The sequence below is a fragment of the Oncorhynchus mykiss genome, chromosome 7, assembly GCF_057628025.1.
Source record: "Oncorhynchus mykiss isolate SJ-2025 chromosome 7, ASM5762802v1, whole genome shotgun sequence".
In the NCBI taxonomy this organism is placed as follows: Eukaryota; Metazoa; Chordata; class Actinopteri; order Salmoniformes; family Salmonidae; genus Oncorhynchus; species Oncorhynchus mykiss.
In genome coordinates, this window is record NC_143028.1 from 3785001 (window position 1) to 3799961 (window position 14961).

General features: G+C 44.0%; 2 protein-coding genes across 4 annotated transcripts in view; both read left to right on the forward strand.

Annotated features, from left to right (window-relative positions):
• LOC110528736 (formin-like protein 2) overlaps positions 1-7770 on the forward strand; it is a 29495-nt gene extending 21725 nt beyond the window's left edge. For both annotated transcript variants that reach the window (XM_090242278.1, XM_090242279.1), the window contains 7 exons: positions 387-467; positions 4367-4496; positions 4609-4772; positions 4927-5028; positions 5495-5593; positions 5857-5986; positions 6065-7770. In XM_090242278.1, coding sequence (XP_090098404.1) covers positions 387-467; positions 4367-4496; positions 4609-4772; positions 4927-5028; positions 5495-5593; positions 5857-5986; positions 6065-6144 — 786 coding nt within the window. In that variant the 3' untranslated portion in view covers positions 6145-7770. The remainder of the gene's footprint in view (positions 1-386; positions 468-4366; positions 4497-4608; positions 4773-4926; positions 5029-5494; positions 5594-5856; positions 5987-6064) is intronic.
• Positions 7771-7972: 202 nt separating this feature from the next.
• LOC110527234 (coiled-coil domain-containing protein 14) lies at positions 7973-13847 on the forward strand. Of its 2 annotated transcripts, XM_090242280.1 has the most exons (11): positions 8147-8446; positions 8616-8668; positions 9266-9338; positions 9492-9564; positions 9652-9795; positions 9882-10877; positions 11008-11146; positions 11226-11308; positions 11500-11643; positions 11818-11950; positions 12424-13847. In XM_090242280.1, exons 1-11 carry the CDS (start codon positions 8417-8419, stop codon positions 13226-13228), a joined length of 2673 nt encoding a protein of 890 aa, XP_090098406.1. In that variant the 5' UTR covers positions 8147-8416; the 3' UTR covers positions 13229-13847. The 2 variants fall into 2 exon arrangements, with proteins under 2 accessions (XP_090098407.1, XP_090098406.1); XM_090242281.1 differs by lacking the exon at positions 8616-8668 and having other exon boundaries at positions 7973-8446.
• The last annotated feature ends 1114 nt before the right edge of the window (positions 13848-14961 follow it).

Genomic DNA, 14961 nt, shown 5'->3' on the forward strand with positions numbered 1-14961 from the left:
TGTCTCTCTCTTTTAGTCTTTCTGTCTCTCTCTCTCTTTTTGGTCTCTCTCTGTCTCTGTCTCTGTCTTTGTCTCTCTCTCACTATCTCTCTCTCTCTCTCTCGCTTTTTGGTCTCTCTGTCGCTCTCTCTTTTTGGTCTATCTCTGTCTCTGTCTCTCTCTCTGTCTCTCTCTCTGTCTCTCTCTCTCTCTCTCTCTCTCTCTCTCTGTCTCTGTCTCTGTGTCTGTCTCTCTGTCTCTGTCTCTCTGTGTCTGTCTCTCTCTGTCTCTCTGTCTCTGTCTTTGTCTCTCTGTGTCTGTATCTCTCTCTCTGACTCTCTGTCTCTGTCTCTCTGTCTCTGTCTCTGTCTCAGTATCAGTGTTGTAACTGTGTGTGTGTTTCTCAGATTATCCTGGCTCTGGGGAACTATATGAACAGCAGTAAGAGAGGAGCGGTGTACGGATTCAAGCTGCAGAGTTTAGACCTGGTAAAACACACACACTACCCAACACTCTTTCTAATACACATTACCCAACACAGTATTTGTAATATGCACTACCCAACACACTCTTTCTAATACCTAATACACACTACCCAACACTCTTTCTAATACCTAGTACACACTACCAACACACTCTTTCTAATACCTAGTACACACTACCCAACACACTCTTTCTAATAACTAGTACACACTACCCAACACACTCTTTCTAATACACACTACCCAACACACTCTTTCTATGACCTAATACACACTACACAACACACTCTTTCTAATACCTAATACACACGACCCAACACACTCTTTCTATTACCTAATACACACGACCCAACACACTCTTTCTATTACTTAATACACAGTACACAACACACTCTTTCTATGACCTAATACACACTACACAACACACTCTTTCTAATACCTAATACACACGACCCAACACACTCTTTCTATTACCTAATACACACTACCAAACACACTCTTTCTATTACCTCATACACACTACCAAACACACTCTTTCTATTACCTAATACACACTACCCAACACTCTTTCTAATATCTAGTACACATTACCCAACACACTCTTTCTAATACACACTACCCAACACACTCTTTCTAATACCTAATACACACGACCCAACACACTCTTTCTATGACCTAATACACATTACCCAACACACTCTTTCTAATACACACTACCCAACACACTCTTTCTAATACCTAATACACACGACCCAACACACTCTTTCTATGACCTAATACACATTACCCAACACACTCTTTCTAATACACACTACCCAACACACTCTTTCTAATACCTAATACACACGACCCAACACACTCTTTCTATGACCTAATACACATTACCCAACACACTCTTTCTAATACACACTACCCAACACACTCTTTCTAATACCTAATACACACGACCCAACACACTCTTTCTATTACCTAATACACACGACCCAACACACTCTTTCTATTACTTAATACACAGTACACAACACACTCTTTCTATTACCTAATACACACTACACAACACACTCTTTCTAATACCTAATACACACGACCCAACACACTCTTTCTATTACCTAATACACACTACCAAACACACTCTTTCTATTACCTCATACACACTACCAAACACACTCTTTCTATTACCTAATACACACTACCCAACACTCTTTCTAATATCTAGTACACATTACCCAACACACTCTTTCTAATACACACTACCCAACACACTCTTTCTAATACCTAATACACACGACCCAACACACTCTTTCTATGACCTAATACACATTACCCAACACACTCTTTCTAATACACACTACCCAACACACTCTTTCTAATACCTAATACACACGACCCAACACACTCTTTCTATTACCTAATACACATTACCCAACACTCCCTTTCTAATACCTAATACACACTACCCAACACTCTTTCTAGTACACACTACCAAACATACTCTTTCTATGACCTAATACACATTACCCAACACACTCTTTCTAGTACACACTACTCAACACACTCTTTCTATGACCTAATACACATTACCCAACACACTCTTTCTAGTACACACTACTCAACACACTCTTTCTATGACCAAATACACACTACACAACACACTCTTTCTAATACCTAATACACACTACCAAACACACTCTTTCTATTACCTAATACACACTACCCAACACACTCTTTCTAATACACACTACCCAACACACTTTTTCTATGACCTAATACACATTACCCAACACTCCCTTTCTAATACACACTACCCAACACACTCTTTCTAATACACACTACCAAACACACTCTTTCTATGACCTAATACACATTACCCAACACACTCTTTCTAGTACACACTACCCAACACACTCTTTCTATTACCTCATACACACTACCCAACACACTCTTTCTAATACACACTACCCAACACACTCTTTCTATGACCTAATACACACTACACAACACACTCTTTCTAATACCTAATACACACGACCCAACACACTCTTTCTATTACCTAATACACACTACCCAACACACTCTTTCTATTACCTCATACACACTACCCAACACTCCCTTTCTAATACACACTACCCAACACACTCTTTCTAATACACACTACCAAACACACTCTTTCTTATACCTAATACACACGACCCAACACACTCTTTCTAATACCTAGTACACACTACCCAACACACTCTTTCTAATACACACTACCCAACACACTCTTTCTATGACCTAATACGCACTACCCAACACACTCTTTCTATTACTTAATACACACTACCCAACACACTCTTTCTATGACCTAATACACACTACACAACACACTCTTTCTATGACCTAATACACACTACACAACACACTCTTTCTAATACCTAATACACACGACCCAACACACTCTTTCTATTACCTAATACACACTACCCAACACACTCTTTCTATTACCTCATACACATTACCCAACACACTATTTTTAATACGCACTACCCAACACACTCTTTCTATTACCTAATACACACTACCCAACACACTCTTTCTATGACCTAATACACACTACCCAACACTCTTTCTAATATCTAGTACACATTACCCAACACACTCTTTCTAATACACACTACCCAACACACTCTTTCTATTACTTAATACACACTACCCAACACTCTTTCTAATATCTAGTACACATTACCCAACACACTCTTTCTAATACACATTACCCAACACACTCTTTCTATTACTTAATACACACTACCCAACACTATCTTTCTTATACCTAATACACACTACCCAACACTCTTTCTACTATCTAGTACACATTACCCAACACACTCTTTCTAATACACACTACCCAACACACTCTTTCTATTACTTAATACACACTACCCAACACTCTTTCTAATATCTAGTACACATTACCCAACACATTCTTTCTAATACACACGACCCAACACACTCTTTCTATTACCTAATATACACTACCCAACACTCTCTTTCTATTACCTCATACACACTACCAAACACACTCTTTCTATTACCTAATACACATTACCCAACACACTATTTCTATTACCTAATACACACTACCCAACACACTATTTTTAATACGCACTACCCAACACACACTTTCTATTACTTAATACACACTACCCAACACACTCTTTCTATTACCTAATACACATTACCCAACACACTATTTTTAATACGCACTACCCAACACACTCTTTCTATTACTTAATACACACTACCCAACACTATCTTTCTTATACCTAATAGACACTAACCAACACTCCCTTTCTAATACCTAATACACACTACCCAACACTCTTTCTAATACCTAATACACACTACCCAACACTCTTTCTAATACCTAATACACATTACCCAACACACACTTTCTATTACTTAATACACACTACCCAACACACTCTTTCTATTACCTAATACACATTACCCAACACACTATTTTTAATACGCACTACCCAACACACACTTTCTATTACCTAATACACACTACCCAACACTCTTTCTATTACCTAATACACATTACCCAACACACTATTTTTAATACGCACTACCCAACACACACTTTCTATTACTTAATACACACTACCCAACACTCTTTCTAATACCTAATACACACTACCCAACACTCTTTCTAATACCTAATACACACTACCCAACACACTCTTTCTAATACCCAGTACACACTACCCAACACACTCTTTCTTATATCTAATACCAACCTTCTGATTCTAACACACACCACCTAATATACATATGTTGTGATACGTAACACACACATAATAAGCTTGATTTACACTTTTGAATGTCAAATACACACCAGAAGGTAATGTGTGTGTCCCTCCCAGCTGCTGGAGACTAAGACTACCGACAGAAAGCAGACCCTGCTGCATTACATAGCCAACGTGGTGAGAGAGAAATACCCCGGAGTCGCTCTGTTCTACAATGAGCTGCACTATGTAGAGAAAGCTGCCGCAGGTGAGTGTGTGTCTGTTTGTCTTTTGTGTGTGTCACAGTTATCTTCCTCTGCAGAACGTGGTGTGTGATATTAAGGAACTAACCTATTATATTGTGTGTGTGTGTGTGTCAGTGTCCCTGGAGAACGTGGTGTGTGACGTGAAGGAGTGTCAGCGTGGTATGGATCTGTCGTGGAGGGAATACAGCATGCACGGCCACAACCCACTCCTCAAAGACTTCATCAGCAAACACGAGACTCGCCTGCAGAAACTACAGGAGGACGCACACATCGCACAGGCAAGAAAACACACATTCACACACACACATTCATACACACACACACGCACAAACACACACAAGTACCTCAGATACATCAAAGTGTTATATGACCGTGGTGACCATGGTCCTTCATAGTCCTGTTTTCTGATCCTGGTTGTGTTATGGTTCTCAGGATGCATTTGACGATGCGGTGAAGCACTTTGGGGAGAGCTCTAAAACCATGCCTCCCTCTGTCTTCTTCCCTGTGTTTGTACGATTCATCAAAGCCTACAGGGTGAGCAGAATGTGTGTGTTTGTACGATTCATCAAAGCCTACAGGGTGAGCAGAATGTGTGTGTTTGTACGATTCATCAAAGCCTACAGGGTGAGCAGAATGTGTGTGTTTGTACGATTCATCAAAGCCTACAGGGTGAGCAGAATGTGTGTGTTTGTACGATTCATCAAAGCCTACAGGGTGAGCAGAATGTGTGTGTTTGTACGATTCATCAAAGCCTACAGGGTGAGCAGAATGTGTGTGTTTGTACGATTCATCAAAGCCTACAGGGTGAGCAGAATGTGTGTGTTTGTACGATTCATCAAAGCCTACAGGGTGAGCAGAATGTGTGTGTTTGTACGATTCATCAAAGCCTACAGGGTGAGCAGAATGTGTGTGTTTGTGTGCATGCGTGCGTGCGTAGCAACAGTATACACAAAGACATGAGTCAAAGTTGAACTTAATGTGTGTGTGTGTGTGTGTGTAGCTGGCGGAGGAGGAGAATGAGCAGAGGAGGAGGCAAGAGCAGGCGCTGATAGAGAAGCTGGAGCAGGAGGAGCTGCAACAGGAGCAGGAGGCGCCTAAGGTACAGCCCCGTTACCATGGAGACAGGCCTGCCGGTCTGTCGCCATGGATATGACAGTATCACCTTGACTTCACAGATCCAGTGTCTGTTCTGTGGAATGGAAGGACTGATGTTTTCTCGTTCCCTCTCTTTATCGCTCCCCATCTTTCCTTCTCTACTCCTCACACATACATTGATTCACCAACACATATCTACTTTATTTCTACCTCTCTCACAAACACACACACACACACACACACACACACACACACACACACACACAGTCCCCGTCCAACCGTCCAAAGCAGCGGCAGCAGGAGTCCCTGATCACAGAACTGAGGAGGCGACAGGGCGGTAAAGACAGCAGACATGTCTACGAGGGCAAAGATGGAGCTATAGAGGACATCATTACAGGTACGCACACTCACACTCACACACACACACACACTGTAGTTTAGTGCTGTGTTTTGATTGGCTGTTTTTTGTCTGCAGTGCTGAAGACCGTCCCTTTCACTGCCAGGACGGCCAAACGCAGCTCTCGCTTCTTCTGTGATCCCACCCACACTGAATAACACTGCTAAACTCTCAGAGAGAGAGAGAGAAATACAGGGTAGAGGGGAGGGAGAGGGGTGAGGGAAAGCTAGGTGGGAGAGATAAAGGGGAATAACAATGAGATAGAGAGAGGAGAGAAGCGTGGGGAAAAAGAGAGGCAGTTAGAGAGAGGGGGGAGGGAGGGGGTGAGAGAAAGCGAGAGATTGACCCGGTCTCAGAAGTAGTGACTCTACCAGAGAGAAGCTGAACTCTGAACTCTATAGCAAGACAGACATCAAGATTACCTGTGACCTCACCTGTCTGGTCTGACATCACTGCCCCCACCCCCCATCCCCTCTGTGTTACTTACACATGTTATGAAGCTTCTTTGCTGATTATAACTGTTTATAACCCTCCCATAACCCTGGACTGTAGCCCTGGAATCAACCTGCAACCCACCATGCACTTTGACTTTCTGCCCTCTAAACCCGAAGACTGTTGAAAGGGGTCGGGTAGAGGGAGGAACTTGATACGCGATGACAGTGACTGGACATTTAGTAGCAACACAGTCTGGTCATTTAATAGCTACATAGCATTTCCAGTTTATCAGTTAATAGCAGACATGACAAGCAAAACAGAACAGCAAAAATAAACAGTTGTTTTTTTGTCCAATTAGTATTAGTGATGTACAGTATGTGTCTCTAAAGCTGTGTGATGATGTCAGCAAATGACATGATCGCTGTCATAGGATATTGAGAAGGGAGGGGCAGAAGTTTGAAGAGTTTCTTCTTGTTGAACATTCCAACCAATTCTAATTGATAACGACATCACAAAGGGTTCTTAACCCACTCCTATCCAGCTGTAAGATGCCAGAACTGAACACTGAGAATAGTGTTCAAAAAGCTCACTCCTACAAGGTTCCCTCTTCTCCGTCTGCTGCTGTGTGACAGTGAAACGTGTACAGCGCTCGCTACGTTCACTACATTGACTATGTTTACTATTTACTACCTTTAATACCTTTAACCTCCAACAGGGTTTTTCAAAGCTCAGGCCCTCCAGTTCCTCAGTCCTGCTGGTTTTCCTTTCTCCCTGGCACTTGATTGATCGTTTAATGTTACTGATAATGATTGGCTGCACAGTGCACACACACCTGGTTTCCCAGGTAGAAATCGGTCTCTGATTAAAAGAGAAGTATGAAAACCAGTAGACACTGTGGCCCTCGAGGACAGGAGTTGATACCCCATACTACCCTAAAATAAAGGTCCCTGTCTTATCCTTGCCTGACCATCCAAAAGTCCCAGTCTGTTTCTGCTTTATAGCCAACTGACTCCTTTGTTGTGATCTTGTCAAGGTGAAGGTAAAGGATGTAGTGTTCTTGAATGCAGAAAGTCTGGCACCTAGGCTACTACACCACCCATGATCTTTCCTGGCTCATGGGACCAACTTTTACGGAGACTCGAGAGGGATCGCTCCATTTCATAAAAAAATCATTAAAAAATGTAACTGCAAAAAACAACAACAGCACAATACTTTTCTACTGTGTATATATATTTTCTAGGGAATCCCGCTTGTTGCTTTTATCCCTCACTCCCAACCCTGCTGTTTGTCAATGTTGATGTTCATTCTTAATCTGCACTCGTTGTGTAAATAAACTGTATCCAGTCAGACTGTGTGTCTGTCTCTGTGTGTGTACCACTGGAAGTGGTAACATTGAACATATATTTATATCATAACATTTCTTTCCATAGTAAGATTTACATTAATCCAACAACACAATATATTGTTTGTATCACATATTCCCAGGAAACACTTAAAAAAATGCTAATGGTAATAAAACAATCGTTGGTGTTAATTTGTATCATGTCGTCTCCATGGTGACACCGAATTCAGCGTCGTCAGACCAACTTTAGGGAGGAGAGGAGGGGGCTACATTTGAGTGACATTTGCTTCATTCAATCGATAAACTGGAAATTACGACATCAGCTTACATCCGCCAATAACATTCATTGGATGTTTGGCAGCGATGTTTTCATTGGTCACGACGTTACTTCCCGTTTCAAACAAAACCCGCCGGTTCCTGTTTATGCTAGCGCCAGTAAAAAAAATAAGCTAATAATAACTGTAAAAAAAGCTTCAACGTGACAACATCAACTAGTTTCGCTCTAGATAGTCAGTCAGAAAATGCTTCAGACATTTTGTGCACTCAAAGTTAGTGCAGTTTGCAGATAGTTTATTAGGGCTACTCTTGGAAAGAATTGGTTAGCTACCATCGTTTTTCTTCCTTCGATTTGGACAGCAGTTGACTGGCCAGCTATGCCAAAGCAAGGGCTTGCTAGACACAAGGTAAGACATCTCAGCTATCCACAATGTGCCTGCGAACTGGTTCTTAGCCGTCTTGATAATGAATGTAATTAGCCTCATATGGTGGTGTCTAGCTTTTCCCCCTAGCCTCTCAGGGAAAGGACACCATTTTAGAGTGTATTCAGGTTCAGCCCCTGTTTTTGACTGACAGGTGATATCCTCTGGAAGACTGACTGGTGGGAGGGGCCAGGGCTCAAAGAAGAGGTAAGTCGTTTATCCCCGGGGTCTTCAACGAGGTCTGGAGGACCGCACTGAAATATTTCCTCGCCGCCAAAAATGTGCAAAAAATAGTCATCTGTCCGTCGTTTTTGGAATTTTCAAGGCTCTCTGACTGTCTAGCGTTCATTTCGGTTATTATTAGCGAGCAGATTGGCATTTGTTGTCATTAATCTTGCCCTGGAGGCAGCTCTGTAGAGTGGCATAAACATCTGATTTTAACCTAAACTTAACCACAATACTAAACCTAATGCCTAACCCTAACCTTCAAATTAAGACCAAAAAGCACATTTTTGTTTCATTATTTTTTTTACAATGTAGCAGATTTGGACTTTGCAGCTGGCCCATCTAGCAGAAAAAGCTCTGTTCTGTCTCCAGGGAATGAGTCATGACAATAAACATCAACCTATTAGTGAACTGGGCACAGTCAAGAAACTTGATGTAGGTCCATTATCATTTATTTTTGTCAGTTTAAAGTATATTGAGTTTATCCGTCCCCCGAGGTAAGAGAACACACAGGACTGATAAGTCACATCCCTGTTGCAGAGTGTCATTATATCCATTCACTGTCACTCTGTTCTGTAGGGGAGCAGGGCGTCCACTAGTCACTTCTACTGAGCCGGCTTATTCCCTCTACTCCACAGACTCAGAGGACCAGGTAATAACACATCCATGAACAGTCAGTTGCAACGTTAATAACAAGCCTATAACAAGTTAATAACAAGCCTATTTGTGTAATATATTAATAAGAGTTATAATCACCTAACAGTGATTATATGGTAAGATGGTTTGCATCTGTGCTCTCCCTAAGGTGACAACCATTCACCAGGGTCTGGATCAGTGTGCTGCGCTGCTCAATGTCATTCTCCAGGCAGAGACGGCAGGTACCAGTCAACTACTTACTCTGTTTCTACAGAACCTTTACATGTCTAGTTGAAATTATTGACCAAAGTGTTTTCATTGTGTGATAGAGGCCAAGCCAATCTCCGTCAGGGGAGCAGGGAAGACTCGAGCCGCCAAATCCCGACCGCTGTGCACTCTGGGAAATGAGAGGGTAGACATAGAGAGGAGGAAGCAGACAAAGAGACCTGTCACTCAGACTGCTAAAAAAACAGGTGGGACCTGTGTGTGTCTCTGTGTGTGTGTCTCTGTGTGTGCGTATGTGTTGGTGTGCAAAAATGGATAACTCTCTCTACTCCAGCTCCCGTGCAGAAGACGATCCTGTCATCCCTGTCGTATCCTGGGATGAGGAACAAAGTTCAGAGTTTGGCCGGAACGTCAGAGCCGACGTCAGATGCTCGGTTTAACTGTCGCCTGACCACCTCCACCCCCACCCTGAGTCCCCAAAGACTCCCCCCTAACAACACACTCCCCCCAGGCCCCTCAGTCCCTCTAGCCCAGCCTGGAGGCTCCATCATTGGGGTGGCATCAGTCCACCTGGGGGGCTCTACCTCCACAGCTCCGTTAGCTTCTCCTGGAGCTGTAGCTACCTCCCTACCCACAGCCCCTCTCACAGGACCAGTGCTCTCTCTCCTCGCAGCCCAGCCAGGAGGCTTTGTCTCTGGGGTTGGAGGTTCGGCTGCCCAGGGGAGCTTCAGGTCCTGTGGCCTGCACCTCGGTGCTCCCTCTGTGGAGAGGCTAGCCCTGTCTGCCCCCCTGCCCTCTGACAGCTCTGTGTCTGGAGAAAGTGGACATCCAATCTCATCTTCCTGCTCTCCCTCTCGTCAGGGACCACCAGTACTCTTCTCTGAAATTCATCCTCACCCCCAACCTCACCCCCTTGCCAACACTCAACCACAGTCTGCCCCAGATGCTACATCCCTGGACAGGGGGGGCCAGCTGGTTTCTACCCAGGATGGAGGGACCTTAGCCAGGGAGGCTTGCGACCACATGGAGGGTAACGCTGGAGAGGAGGAAGAGGAGTGTCCAGTGAGAGACACCAGCGCCCAGACCTGCTTTAACATACAAACACACACCCAGCTGGCATACACACACCCACACACACACATAGATCCAGTGCCTGTACAGGCATACTTACAAAACACACATCCAGGTGTGGCTCCCAACCACACACACTCGTACACACGCCTGCCGCTGGCGCTGGGCTCTAAGGGCTGTAGTCCAGGGGGAACCGCTCGGCAGGTGATGACTGTTCAGTACCTCCTTGGAGAGTTGAAGGCTCTGCTCGCTGGCCAAGGTAATCAATCAATCAACCAACCTGTCAAAATAATCAGTCAAAATGACTATTTAATCAAATGTTAATCAAATTCAATCTCCGCCACTCTCTCTCTTCCCTCTCTTCTCTCCCTCCTCCCCCTCCTCTGTAGACAGTGTAGCAGAGCGTCTGGTGTGTGAGCTGGAGCAGACAGTGTCTCTACTTCCTGTCATGGTGGGCAGCTCTAACATCCAGGCTGAGATTGCTCTGGTCCTGCAACCTCTACGCAGTGAGAACGCACTGCTACGCAGGTCAGCACCATCACCCGTGTGTGTGTGTGTGTGTGTGTGTTTCATACAGAAGATTGATCACTTTAACGTGTGTGTTCAGGCGTCTGAGGATAGTGAACCAACAGTTGCGGGAGAGAGAGCGAGCAGAGAGGGAGGCCAGAGATGTCCACTGTGACACTGACAGTAAGATAAACTGCCCGGCCCTCTTTCAACTGTCTATCAGTGAGAGGTTATTATCGTGTGTCTGTATCTCTGAGTATCTAACCTCCTCTGTGTCTTAGTGTCGCCTGTCTAACCTCCTCTGTCTCTTAGTGTCGCCTGTCTAACCTCCTCTGTCTCTTAGTGTCGCCTGTCTAACCTCCTCTGTCTCTTAGTGTCGGCTCTGCAGTCGGAGCTCAACGATGCTCACACAAGCCTGCAAGAGCTGCAGCGCGGCAACACTGAGCTACGGCAAGCCCTGGTGGACACACAGAGCCAGCTGCAGCAGAGTGAGGCGGAGTGCAGTCGTATCAGTAAAGGTAATAGATGAGGGGGGAACGTACTCCGCTTCTTTTCTTTTTGATTTCTAAATACATGAAGATCAGGGCCTTAAACTGATCCATATTACGCTGAGATTAAAGGATCTCTGAGGTGTCTGTGTGTATTATCTAATAAATGTATATAAGTGTGTCTGTGTGTCTGTCTGTGTGTAGACGTGCAGTCTGCTCTGGGTGAGGTGCAGGGCTGTAACCACAGGCTGCAGGAGTGTCAGAAGGAGAATGCTGCACTGGCACTCAATACCCAGAAGAGGGAGACAGAGATCCACACACTACAGGAGCACCTCAGGTGTGTGTGTGTGTGTGTGTGTGTGTGTGTGTGTGTGTGTGTGTGTGTGTGTGTGTGTGTACTTTCTAAAAATGTATTGGAGTTTTTATTTTTTACTGACAATTTTTCTCTCTCGACCTGTCCTCTGTCTGTCTCTGTTTCTCTCTCTCGACCTGTCCTCTGTCTGTCTCTGTTTCTCTCTCTCGACCTGTCCTCTGTCTGTCTGTTTCTCTCTCTCGACCTGTCCTCTGTCTGTCTCTGTTTCTCTCTCGACCTGTCCTCTGTCTGTCTGTTTCTCTCTCTCGACCTGTCCTCTGTCTGTCTGTTTCTCTCTCTCGACCTGTCCTCTGTCTGTCTGTTTCTCTCTCTCGACCTGTCCTCTGTCTGTCTGTTTCTCTCTCTCGACCTGTCCTCTGTCTGTCTGTTTCTCGCTCTCTCTGTATTTTTCTCCCGCTCTTTCTTTATACCCTTTTCTCTCAACCTGTCTCTCTCAGAGCTCTACAGGTCCCTGTCACTGAGTTTCCTGCTGTGACTGACATCCCTACGTCCCGCCTCCCTCTCACTAAACGAGCTCTGGACCAATACCAGGACCAGCAGGGTCCGTCAGACCACCCAGTCAGCCAATACCTGTGGTCGTTGGAGCAGAAGGGGTGTGGTTCTGTCTCCCTGCCCTGTAAAGGCCCTGAGTGCCACTACACACACCAGCAGGACTTCAGTGTGTGTACACCAGGTGGTCAGAGTGTGTGTGCGTCTGCGGATCAGGAAGTGGGTCTGTGTGTGGCTCTGGAAAGAAAAGCCACCCCACCTTTGGCCTTCGCCCCACTGAGAGAGACTGTGAGGTCACCACTTCCTGTTGAGGGGTTACCGCTTCCTGTGATGTCACAGAGAGGAGGGGGGTCACCACTTACTGTGATGATGTCACAGAGAGGAGGAGGACCACAGGGTCTTCAGAGCCTTAGTGTTGCCCTCGAGGGTTTCCCTCAATTAAAAAGCCTATTATCTAATCTCCACCAATCAAACGGACTCTGCTCTAATGGCGCTGGACACTCTGACCTGTCCCAGAGTCACCGGCGCCGTCTGGACATGGATATGGCATCACCGGGCAAGGGGCGGAACTCTTCGCTTGACTCCACTGGCCTCTCCTTATGTGAGGTCAGATCCTTGGCTTCTGATTGGAGTGCAGGGTCAAGCTCGACCTTTGACACGCGTGACGAACAGGAGTTCCGGAACGGGCTGGCCGCTCTGGATGCCAGCATTGCCAGCTTGCAGAGAACTATAAAGCAGGACCTCAAGCGATAAGACAGAGACACACACACACACACCGAGGTAGTCTGAATCTATTCCAATGTAATAAAATAACCAATGTCTTTTTTTAGGTTTCTTTTTAATTGTACTTTATTTGAATGAAATGGCAAATGAAATAGTTATTCTTTTTTCGTTACTATTTATTCTTTACTTTAAAGACGGGTTACCTGAGAACTTCAGGAAAACGAAGCACACGCTTCAATGGGGCAGAAGGCCATGTGTTGTGATTCTGGATGGCCAGACAGCAACAATGACACGATGCCATGTGTTGTGATTCTGGATGGCCAGACAGCAACAATGACACGATGCCATGTGTTGTGATTCTGGATGGCCAGACAGCAACAATGACACGATGCCATGTGTTGTGATTCTGGATGGCCAGACAGCAACAATGACACGATGCCATGTGTTGTGATTCTGGATGGCCAGACAGCAACAATGACACGATGCCATGTGGGGAATCGTAAGCGGCTCATTTCAGCTAGTTCTATTTGTTTTTATATCATGTTTTGACTGAGCTAGCTAACCAACAACTGTAATGGTGGATTTGAGAGACAAGTGCTCATTGTACAACTTCATTTATGTTTTCAATAAACATTGGAGAAGAAATATAGTTGACATGTTATCAACAATCTATGCCAACCCGATCTCTTTTGCCCCATAGCTGAGCACGTGTCGGTTTTTGATGCTTAACAACCAACCCATCATTTGAATTAAGGGAGAAGGAAATATGATGTATTGAAAATAATGTTCTCCCTCCTACAATGAGTCAGGGTTTAATAACACTGATACCTAAAGCCTAAAAAATAAGTTCTGCTCATCCATAACTGGTGTCCATTTTGTCTACTTAATAATGACTACTTGCAAAAAAGAATGAAAGAAGTCATGGATGCAATCATTGGTGAAACACAGTCTGGCTTTATGAGGAACATACATATTTCTAACAATGTCAGACTAGTATTAGACGTACTTGACTACTCAGACCTAATAACTGAGGAGAGCTTCATATTATTTTTAGATTTTTATAAAGTATTTGACACAGTAGAGCATCAGTTCCTGTTCCACTCCCTTGAGAAATGTGGCTCTGGGGATTTTTTCTGTAAGGCTATTAAGACTCTATACGAATGGTAACAGCTCTATCAAACTGAAACATGGCACCTCACCTAGATTTGAGTTAAAGAGAGGAATTATGCAATGTTGTCCGATCTCACCGTATCTATTTTATTAATCACCCAACTTCTTACAAATTCTTTAAATAATAGTCCTGTACAAGGAATTTCCATAGCTGGTAAATAAATTATTATAAGCCAGCTGGCTGATGATACAACACTTTTTCTGAAAGACGCTAGTCAAATTCCCATATCGATCAATGTGATAGAATCCTTTTCCAAAGCGTCTGGTCTATATCTTAACATTAATAAATGTGAACTCATGGCTGTTAAAGATTGTGACACCTTCATATTATGTTATTCCAGTGAAAGAAGAACTTCCATATTTAGGCATAACCATTACTAAGGATCAGAAGTATGGAGGCTTACTCTATTTGAACCCTCTTGTTAAAAAACCCCAGAAGAAGCTAAATCAATGGCTACAGAGGGACTTATCCTTAAAAGGAAGAGTCCTAATAACCAAGGCTGAAGGTATCTCTAGGCTGACACATGCCGCGCTACCTTTATATCTTGACAGTAAAATAAGCAAGAAGATAAACCAGATGCTTCTCAACTTTC

Coding starts and splice junctions, on each gene's coding strand:
- LOC110527234 (XM_090242280.1), top strand. CDS start 8,417: ATGCCAAAGCAAGGGCTTGCTAGACACAAG. Junction 8,669..9,265: donor GGCCAGGGCTCAAAGAAGAG/GTAAGTCGTTTA, acceptor TCTGTTCTGTAG/GGGAGCAGGGCGTCCACTAG. Junction 11,951..12,423: donor ACACTACAGGAGCACCTCAG/GTGTGTGTGTGT, acceptor TGTCTCTCTCAG/AGCTCTACAGGTCCCTGTCA.